The sequence below is a fragment of the Rhagoletis zephyria genome, unplaced genomic scaffold (assembly GCF_001687245.7).
Source record: "Rhagoletis zephyria isolate East Lansing unplaced genomic scaffold, Rhagoletis_zephyria_1.1 Rzeph_scaffold_02976, whole genome shotgun sequence".
In the NCBI taxonomy this organism is placed as follows: Eukaryota; Metazoa; Arthropoda; class Insecta; order Diptera; family Tephritidae; genus Rhagoletis; species Rhagoletis zephyria.
In genome coordinates this window covers 40,135-51,516 of record NW_016160060.1, presented here as the reverse complement: position 1 = coordinate 51,516, position 11,382 = coordinate 40,135, and the positions used below count along the sequence as shown (strand labels likewise).

At 37.7% G+C, this 11,382-nt stretch overlaps 1 protein-coding gene across 2 annotated transcripts in view; it reads left to right on the top strand.

Annotated features, from left to right (window-relative positions):
• Tusp (WD40 superfamily protein Tusp) overlaps positions 1-11,382 on the top strand; it is a 33,156-nt gene that overhangs the window by 14,152 nt on the left and 7,622 nt on the right. For both annotated transcript variants that reach the window (XM_017622936.1, XM_017622935.1), the window contains exons 4-10: positions 1,756-1,920; positions 2,641-3,100; positions 3,172-3,680; positions 3,755-3,983; positions 4,077-4,342; positions 5,862-7,223; positions 9,169-9,897. In XM_017622936.1, coding sequence (XP_017478425.1) covers positions 1,756-1,920; positions 2,641-3,100; positions 3,172-3,680; positions 3,755-3,983; positions 4,077-4,342; positions 5,862-7,223; positions 9,169-9,897 — 3,720 coding nt within the window. The remainder of the gene's footprint in view (positions 1-1,755; positions 1,921-2,640; positions 3,101-3,171; positions 3,681-3,754; positions 3,984-4,076; positions 4,343-5,861; positions 7,224-9,168; positions 9,898-11,382) is intronic.

Here is an 11,382-nt window from a genome sequence, read left to right as displayed (position 1 = left end):
ACATCCAGAACAGCCCTAATATATTCGCGGGACTAGGGACAAAATATAGTAAAACTCCGTTTTTAGTTTTTCTCGTCAGTATATTTATTGAAATGGCTTTGAAATTCCAATGATATGATATTTTCAATAAATTATTTTAAAAATTCCATACAATGTAAAATGACCATAGAACTAAAACCTGTAGAACTAAAAAAAAAATATGATATTGATTTTCAATTAAAATGAATTAAAGTTATTTTTTAATAAAATAAAGTCAGAAGGACGAAATTCTAAGGTGTGATCGTGTGAATAATAGTTTTCAACGCAAGCAAATATTGCAAATTTTCAAGAATGTGCAAAGATAAAACGTTAGAAGAACATTTTAAATACCTAAAACTAAAAACGCAGCTTTACTAATTTTTGCTCCCTAGTTCGGTGAATATATTGACTTTTTTGTGGGTGAATTTTACTGTCACAGAGTGTTTCAGCACAGTCAACCTGTTTTTTTTTTAAGTCACACTTTGGAACCTCTCAAATGGTTTTAGTGAGAGGTTTGACGTTGCTCGGGAGGCGACCGTTGTTAGAAAATACTTTTTCTAAATTCCAACTTGCACGCTGTAAAAGTGTGGCTAAACCTGGCCATGCAAACGCTTTTTCTACGCATTTTGCTATCAAAATGCGAAGCGAAAGTTGACTTTCACGTGTAAACAGCCAAAAAGTCCTTTTTGCAGATTTGCAGAAATCTCTTTCGGAAATAAATCTTGCAAGGTGTAACCGCAACTGAAATCACACAAATCGCTTTCGAGAAATAATTTCAACTTGCTCGTGCGACACTAGCAATTTTCATTTTTGCTGCAAATGCTGTCAAACCAATTGAGTGTTGCCGTGTGACGCAATTTTCGGCGAATTTGTATAAGATTATAAAAATGTTGTATCACAATTAAAAAAAAAAAATACTTGTAATTAGTGTATTCTCAACAAAAATTAACAACAATTTTACTTGGAAAAAAATTTCCTTACCCCTCTATTCTGACAGAGCTACAGAACTTAGCTCATAACTGTTGTGATTTCTAGTGGGCCGCAAAATATTCCACAAAAATTCGATTCTAAAAGCTAGAGAAATACACAAAACCCTAAAAATTTGTGTTGTAGCGGCAACTTTGAGGCGCAATGGAAAACACAGCAGTGATGAGCTATGGTTTAGAATTAGGGGCAATTGAGTGCGCAAAGTGGCAGAGAGCTTGGGCAGAAAGCTGCTGAAAAAAAGTTTCACAAGCAACAATTTACTAACTAGCAAACAAAAACCGCAGAGCTTCATTTTACGAAAATTATAAAATTTATTTCGATAATTTTTAAGTTTAAAATAACTGCAAATTTTTAGAAAGCAACCAGTAATTGCCTTGCGTTTGTTTAGCAAATTACTTTACGCAAACTTTTAATCTATATTCTTCACAAATTTTTTGTTTTATGCTTTGATATGTAAACAAAATTTCGATCAGCAGTACCTAAACTTGCAAATTTTTTTCTCATTTTACGTTCGCGCATTTTTTTCGATAGTTTCTAATTTGTAAGTTACTGCCAGAAATTTTTCACTAGAGCTTCGAACAGACTAATTGTGAGTATTTTAATGAAACCTTTCTTGAGACACTGTATCTGGGTGGAAAAGTACTTAAATAGGTTTCACTGCATTGCGGTTCTAATACTTAAGAACAACGGTCTATATTAGCTTTACTCAAAATATTTGAATTTAATTTACACTGATTTATCTTTAAACAGGAGGAAGGTTGGAAATTAAATCGAACAAATTATTACCAAGAGGGATGGCTGGCTACAGGAAATATACGTGGCATTGTCGGTGTAACATTTACAACTTCACACTGTCGCCGAAATATGGACTTTCCTCTGCGTACCAATTACAACCTGCGTGGACATCGATCAGATGTAAGTAGCTGCTCACATACAAGCATATCTATATAAGTACATATTTGCAAAGACAATACACATTTCATCCAAAATCTAAATTTTCACGAAAACCTTTGTGAGATACCAGTCTGACAAAAAAAAAAACTAGAATAAAAATCCGCGACTAGAAGCTCAGTTAGTCTAGACTTAATTTTCGTAACTTAATTTAACTTAATACTTTAGCCTATATGAGAAACTAGGTTGGCAGTTAGTTTAAACTTAACTTACCCTAAGAAACTTAAGAACCTGTTGGTTTTAGATTCTTAAGTTACGGCCTTACGGAAATTCAGAGCGATGAGAGAATCAGGCTTGCCAGATTTTCGTTTTTACTTTTCTCAAAAATAAATGAACGCAAACATATTTTTTTCATGCTATTTTCGATGTGGCTTTTTAGGCGGCAAAGTGACAATTCTTACGGTAAGTTAAATTAAGTAAAGTCTAGACTACCTGAGCTTTAAGGCTACAAATGTGTGAGCCCATGTCTTCATTGTTTTTGTTCTTGAATAACTACTGCGCTGATTAAAACCTAACTTTGGTCACCCTTGTTTCCAAGCCTCGCAATATTAAATCGTCAGATTCGTATTTTGACTGTACTAGGGTCATTGCTTTGCGTTGGCATTTAATTTTCAAAAAATGTATCTAAATATTTAGATTTGTGTGGTCCAATGCAAAACTGTTTACTATTTTTGTTATTTCTAGGTAATCTTGGTTAAATGGAATGAACCATATCAGAAACTTGCATCGTGTGATAGCTCCGGTATTATATTTGTATGGATAAAGTACGAAGGACGATGGTCAATTGAATTGATCAACGATCGCAACACACCAGTTACATATTTCTCCTGGTCACACGATGGACGAATGGCACTCATATGTTATCAAGATGGCTTCGTGCTGGTCGGCTCCGTAGCCGGTCAACGCTACTGGTCGTCAATGCTAAATCTGGAATCAACCATTACTTGTGGCATTTGGACGCCAGACGATCAGCAAGTGTACTTTGGCACCACGCAGGGCCAGGTGATCGTTATGGATGTGCATGGCGCGATGGTGTCGCAGGTGCAGCTTTGCAATGATGTTGGCATAACATCAATGGCATGGTCGTGTGAAAAATTCAAAATGGAAGAGGGCGAGGAATCCGAGCCAGGTGTTACCAATGCCTGTATGTATCGAATGCTAGCGTGTTTGCAAGAAGTATTTCACTAAAAATTGGTGCCTCCTCTTTTATTTTAGCTAAGCGTTCTTTTGTTTTGGCTGTTAGCTTCCAAAATGGTTTTATCTATTTGCTGAAGTCATTCGATGATGTTTCGCCTGCACATATCAACACTGGGCTAAGTGGCAGCCTAGGCATGGTTATGGAATGGAGTAATTCGCGTGAACTACTTGCTGTCGCGGGCACATCGCAAACTTCGCTAAATATAGTCGATCCGCAAGGTTCACCGCTTTATGAAAATCTTCTAAAATTTTACACAGAATCTGGAAATATTTTATACCAGACACGCTTACCAAATACCTCTTCACCGGTGTCTGCGCTGACGTGGGGTCACAACGACAAACGTCTATTTATTGCGACCGGCACCCAAGTGCATATTGCCTGGGTATCGAGACGTATAGCATCACTTCAGCTTTTATGTCGCCTACAAATACAATCTTGCATTGGTTCGGAGCGCACCTTGCCACTCTTACCGTTGCCATCACGTATTAGGAGTCTGATTGGCAATCTTTTTGCTCAAACAATAAGAGTAAGTAAGACACTGTGTGTACATACATTCGTACTCAAAAATATTCACGAAATTGCCTTTGGTTTTACTTTTAGTGCTGTGTACCTGATTTAAAATCTTTACGCGAGTTCGTCTCCCGACCACCAATGTGTTCGACACGTTTGCATTGCACTATGATCCGACACGACGATGACGCGAACCAAAGTACGGGCACATGCTATACACTCTATTTGGAGTATTTGGGTGGTCTCGTACCATTGCTTAAAGGAAAACGTACTTCAAAAATACGTCCAGAATTTGTTATATTTGATCCACAAGCGAATGGTTTGTATAAATATAAATTATGAAACATTCCCGATTAAGCTGATTAATTATATATATATATATTTTTTTTTTTTAACTTTTCCAATTCCCCAGATTCCCCAGTATTTTTTCAATACTCGCCGGAGTGGAAAAGTTCATCCGGATCGAGCCAATCCACCACCACCGGACAAAGTGGAAGAACTGATTCTTCCGATAGTGAGTTTGAAGAACGATATCGTGGCTCGCCGCGTGGTCAACGTCAACGAAAAACACGTCAGAAGAAACGCCAAAGCCAAAGCAATGGTGATAAGCATTCAATGAGCACCACTGCTGATCAGGATAGCTTGGATGAACTGGCATATGTTGATACACTTCCTGAAGTATGCTGAGTATATAGTTTATACATATGTATGCACATATATAGTACTATTTCAGCGCACTAAAACATGCAGAACTTCGTAATAGGGCTAAGAAATATGACTTCTGACAAGCCCAACTTGTACTTAGGCTAAGCCAAGGAAGATTTTTATTTAGCTCTGGAGATAAATATTAAATTGTAGGTAAACATAAAATTTTCTCTGGAAATCGGAATACACTTCCGTGCTGCAAAAAAAAAGCATTCGCCAAAATTTCGTTTATGAAATTTTGAAATTTTTGCAAATGCACTTCTCAAGTGCTATATAACAATATTTACTTAAGTAATAAGTTGAATGCACTTCAAAGCATGCAAGCCTAGTCCGCCGCAATCTTCGGACAATGGTTTGGTAACAGATGGTTACCATTCCCCACAGTGCCTTCCAACCTATTTTTTGATCCAATAAATCTTTTTTTTTTTATAAACTTCTCACTGAGTTATTCACCCGGATGAGTATCCATGGGATACGATTAGGTATTAATTGGTCACAACTAATCTCATACGGTTATTATTGAAGATCAATTAGTGTCGACGCATCCCTTATGGGGGTAAATAAGTGCCCGACTCATCTCTATCAGGGTTAAAGTTTAATGATATGTATTTACGCGCTTAAGTAAGCAACGAAATTACACATCGTCCCATTTCTGCGTTCACCTCGTATCTGCAATAGAGTTATTCTAGAGAGTGCAGAAAAAAATGCTAATTTTCTTCCCCAAGGATACAATAAATGCATTTTTTTACTTAATATTTCTGGTCTATTAACACTAGTAAGCACCCACATCAGCCTTTGTTTTATTTTCAAATACTGTGACGCTTAAATAGCTGTTATAAGTGGTAATATTAGCCTTCCCCAAAATTGTAGATGCGGTACGATATGCGGCGTGGGCATGTAGGCAGAGTATTTTCTTAGCAAATTTGAGATCCCCGGTTAAGGCTCTGTTATGCATACTTTGCATTGCGCTGCATAGATAAACATTTTTTGCAAGGAGTATTTGATTTACAAACAATACATTGCGTGGAACAATGAATTTTGTGCCGTACCAGGTGGCACCGAAAACAAGAACCCTGCCGACAAAAGTTGTATAAATTTTTTTAACATACATACGAGTAAAAATGTGTGAAGTGGGCCACCATTTTTTCGAGGGTCGCGCTTTTTTGTGCAATTATCTGTTAAAGCTTCACAACGAAAAGAGAAAAATAAAAATTTCACAATTTAACATTTTTCGAAATTGTTTAGATTTTAATTGTATTCTCGCGATTGGTAATAGCAATTCTCTCATATTTTAAATAGTTGAGAATGATGGTGTTCCCATTTTCCCATTTTTATTTTTTTTACCCATACATTTTTTTTTAATAAAAAGTTATTATATATACATATGTATATGTATATTATCATTATCGTACCGCAATCCCCTTAGTAAATACATATGTATTTATATAACACTTTCTAAATAAAATTTTACATCTTATTATAATTTATATAGGAGGAAAAACTGGTTGAGGTCACCTCAAATATATGGGGTACCAAATTTAAAATTCATGGACTTGCTAAAACCGTCCCAGCCAATTTAGGCCAAGTAACGTATAAAACGTCCTTATTACACCTGCAGCCAAGGCAAATGACACTAGTTATAACTGAATTGCGTGATGACTTTCCTTCGGGGCCGGATCCGAGTTTTAATCCGCACATTTTCTCCGAAGATGAAGATGAAGCAGCTCTACTCAATGGCGGCAAGAGTAATAGCAACAATTACGGTCAAATACCAGTGAAAAATGCTGAAGCTCAAGGAAAAACTATAACATCAACAGCCCAACGCCGCCTAAACGATTCATCTCCACCCATTGCACCGATGACACCACGACCTAATCACATATTGGCGCGACACAAAAACTCATTAAATAACAATGCTACGCAGTCTTTGACAATGGGTACTGGCATAAGCCCCTTAGCCAAAGCTGAGTCCTACGATGATGATTCCTCAACTGAGTCGCAAGATGTAAATGGTCACCTCAATGGCGCTAGAGCAGCACCACCAACTAGTACCCTAATTCATGCCACCAATGGATCAAATAACAGCAAGCTTATGCGTCCGAAAAATATTACTGCCACCACGCCGGGAATTCGCAATAGTTTAGGGCCAGGTTACAGCAGCTTTAAAAATAATTACAGTCGTTCTAGTTCAAATTCCAGCTGCCAGTCACGCCACGCAATATCACCTCTGTACTGTGACGGCTCGGTACCAACACTGCAATCACCCAAAAATGCCGTTGCCCCAACCGACATAATATTCGAGCGCCCAGCTGTATCGGGTACTGGTCAAACCACAGTAATGTCTTATTCGACCAACACCGATTACACCAACAACGTTGTACAAGTAAAAAACGCTTTACTACCCGAATTAATTCGATCTACAAATAGTCACGTAAATCCGGTGCCATTAAACCTTAATTTGAACCTTGAACGAATGGATGCAAGACTGAAAACTTGTGCGAGTGGTAGTAATTTCACAACAGTTACTAACACGGCTAGCACCAATAACACTAAACGGCGAGATATGCTATATATAGACGAAGAAACACAGTCGCCCACGCAACAACCATTGATACCCATCACGCCCTTATCGACTACACCTGTGGAAGTTCGCATGAAACGTACAACTACGATAGTCTCCATAGCACCGGCTCTACCCGATTCGATAACTCGTAGTTGTAGCGTTGGTTATTTAGATTCGGTTGCTATAACACCGTCCGACGAAGCTTTGATGGCCTTGCGAAGAGACGCACCCAATAAGCGTTTAATATTAGTGGACAAGCGTCGAACCAGGAAAAAGCGGTTGAATAATGAGGTAAGTTTCTCTAGCATTTTTGAATGGAATTGCGTGGGTATGTATGTGATATCTGCTTACAAATTAGTTAGATGGAAAAGTTATTAAATAAAGGTATGTCCTGGTATGAGCCCCTTATACATAAAAAATAAAATAAGTTCAAAGAGCTCTAAAAAGTGACATTTTCATACAAATTTTCGATTTATAAAGCAGTTAAAGACTTCTTTATTTTTTATGGATCTGGGTATAAATTTTGAAAATTTTCACTTCCTTTTCTCCCAAAGCTATCTGAGAATACTTTACCTTAATTAATCCAAGAACAGCCCACCCATAGCCGCAAGGGCTGCTACACAGTTCTTGTACGCTACACTTCACTCTCTTACAATCTGGAATCTTCCACAAAGAAGTGCAATAGGCCTTAAGGAGGTGTTATGGATTTTTGAAGAAGCAAATGCTTTGGTACAATAGAAGTAGCTAAATGAAAAAGGCACCGAAGTATTTCCTAGGAAAGCTTTAAATACGGGAGGTTTACCAAGGACGCAGTAAACTGGGACGCATAAGAAGGAGCTAAAGACGGCTTCGTGGTGCAACTTTCCTGAGGACATCGAAACGACTACCGAAGCCCCGCGATTGAGAAGATACCTTTCGAATAAAACATCTGATGGACGTCCACTTCCCTGGGTGTGGGAATATAGTCAGTCTTGTGACAGAAACCCTAACAGCTATGGGCAAGGCAGTCCGAGCGATAAAATCGTCACTGAGAATAAAGTAGCAAGGGCTATCAAATCCTTCCAGCCATGCTACAATGAACCAGCGCCACAATAACTTCCTGCCTAACGACCATTTACAGGGCTAGTCTCCTCCTTAGCTACAAAGGAACTGTCTAGGTTTTAAATATCAAATCTGGCAAAGTTCTAGAGGTTAATCTCGACTCTAAGCTCTACTGGAAAACGAACACCCAAGAGGGGAAAAGAAGGAGCTTAATGCGTTCTACTCCCATAAGACTATAATTGAGTAGGGCTGGGAGCTGGTATGGTGGGAGGCGGTTGAAACCAAAACATATCTACTCAACCTGCGAAAGGTGCAACGATAAATATGATTGTATACAACGGGAGCAATCTACTCATTGAAACGCTCCCGGATATTCCACCTCTAGAAATATACGTAAAAAATTCCGCAGCTAAAAGCGTTCTACAATTCAGAGCGCCTAACAGGCTGCGAACAATTTGCAAGGGTCACGCCATCATGCTCGTCAGAGTGGTTGTTTAGTACAGTGGGTTACGGCAACTGACTTCGACCAAAACTTGGAAATCCATATTCCTGACAGAAATTCCTGGGACGTGGTTCTAAACGATTCTCATTTTCACGGTTGGCTTCAAAATGGACATCGGAAGAGGGTCTGTAGTATTATCTAAGAAATTATCTTTAAGGGAGTCTTAAAAATAGTCTCCCATATCACTACAGTGTTAACAGGAGATATATGCAATTTGCATGGCGACAAAAGAGGTAAGCACGATTAGCCTAGCTCCATCTAAACTTGACCTTAGCATCGGTAACAACTAATTCAATATGCCGAAGATCCGTACAAGCTTCTTAGCAAACATATAATCAATCGTTAACGGGTCCCAGGACATAGCGGTATTCAGGGAAATGAGGAAGCGAACTAGTGTGCTATACAGGGATTTGAGATGGGGTTAGAGGAAGCGGTCCATAGCGTAAAACCTCCTCTACGATTTTTGTGTTCAAAAGTTGAGAAGGTGACGAGAGCAGACACCAACGGCAAATGCTATAATCTGCATACCTGCGCGGTATCGCTCTGGCCACGGCTCGAATAACGAGAACACGGATTTGCTTACCTAAACTAAATCCTATATTAGAAAAACTGAGCAGAGCATCAAATATTAAACAAGCCCAAGTCGCATTTGTTTCGAGATCCCAGTTATTAAATGTCTCAATCTCTTTTCAGGATTCACGTAAACCAAAACTGGAAAAGTCGGGCAAGTCAAAAAGTCTTGATTCCTGTGATTTAGTCTTCAGTCAAACGAAGCTCACTAGCAAGGACCTTGAGAAAACTACACGTAAACTTCAAGAAATAGCTGAAGGTAGCACCAGCAGCAACGAAACTAACTTCCCAGCAAACTGTTTCAAATGCCATCGTGGTGCTAATCCCTCCGTGCTGTGCAAACAATGTCAGACGGCCAAGCTGACGGAAGCCGATCCAAAAAAGGAAGAAACGATACGTTTTGTATCCACCCCACTAAAGAAAGACTTCTCTTTAGAAAGCATGTACAAAGATCAGCACCAACAGAAACAAATACAGCAGCAGCAACAACGGAAAAAGGGCGGTACACCGCGAAAGAAAAAATTGGATGTAATCACTAGTTTCACCGATAGTCCACTGTTTACACGAAAGCATAGATTCGGCATCAGAAGTAAAAGCAAAGAGACAGGCAGTAGTAGTGAAACAAATACGGAAAGCTCAACGCCACTTTTGGGACGTAAAAATGAAAATAGTTTCAGTTTTGTTAAACAATTAACAGAGGCACGCTGGCGTCGTAAAGAGGCACAAAGTAATTTAAATACTGTTAAACCTCCGGATGATCATTTCGGACAAACACAGGGTGTAGCCATCAATGGAAATGCTGTTGAAGTAACGCCTGTGGAAGCAAAAGCTTCAGTCTCATTGCAAGCACAGGTAAATGTTATTTACGGAATGGATTTTTGGTAAAAAAAAAACAAAATTTGCTAGAGGGGCATCTATAATGTATGGTCAGGGCGGGTCGATTTGCAAAATTGCGAAAATAGTTTTCAAAGCAAATGTGAAAACGTTCACTGTTACTCCCTCTGGTAAAGGTTTAAAGAAAAAGTTAAGCGCAGAAATTAATTCCTCGTACCAAAAAACCCCGTATAGTATTTTTGTTTACAAAATTTAAGCATTTCTTTACGACACTAAAGCAAAATTCTAAGAAACCAATTTTCGCAATTTAGAGAACTCTAAATTGATTTTGGACCCAAGGTTTCTTCAGCAAATTTGCTTCGAATTCCACGTAGAATCCTTGTGTGCTATACAAGCATAGTCAAAAAAATCTCCTATACAAATTGACATGCCCTAATGTATGTACATACATACATGCCGCTCAATTGGATGGAAGAGCTTATATGTATTCATCTCAACATCTATATACATTAGGGCGGGTCGAAAATCTAATTTTTCTCAAATCCCTTGGTAATAGTGAAAATATATTGTATCATGAAGTCAACAACAAACTTTTGGTGCATATTATTAGATAATGAATCCTTTAACGCAAAAGATAAAGTCAAGTATCATTTCGCGCAGCCCTTTATCTTATCGTTAATCTCAAACTCATCTATTTTCAAGAAAATTTTAATTGTTCTCTTGATAATTGCATTGGCCTATAGTCAAAAGATGTAAAAAACAACATTAATATTGCTGGCGTGCATTTAGATCGCTAGTTCCAAATATTCTAATCCTTTTTCAATATTAGCTATAGTTTGCGATTTTTTGCAAATTTAGGAACAATTTCGGTAGCTCTAATAGAATAGCCATTATTTTCCATCATCGCGGAAAAATTTTGTTTATGCAAATTAGTGTGGAAACACTGAACAGGCACAACTTCTAGACACACTAATTGGGTTACTTATGTTTATGCATACAATATAAAAATTGCAAATATAAGAAAATGATAAAAAATTTTGTTCAAGATTTTTTTTATTTTAAAATAATTTGTTTATAATCTGAACTATTTTAGTCATATTATTATCAAAAATCAGTAACATTAAGTCTCGCCTTCAATTTGTTAATTATTACGCATCGATCGAGTAACATTTACCAAAGTTATATCGAAAAACTTAAGTGGATTTCCAGTTTTTTTCTAAAAAAATTTCTCTTCAATTGTATAAATAACCTTTAAATAAAAGAACCGGATTACAGAAAACTGTGTCAGCGAGTGACTTTTTTCGTTCAAGCTGAATGCAAAGCAATATCGTCCAATTGGAGAGTCCTCAAAGGGATTTCCCATGTTGAAAACTATTGCATTTACCTACAGACACTTTTTCACATAATGGAATTAACTAAAATATTTATGTATATCTAAACACTTATTGCACGTCCCCTACTTTCATATAACGGCAAATTTAGAAACCGCGAAAAATGTGCTTC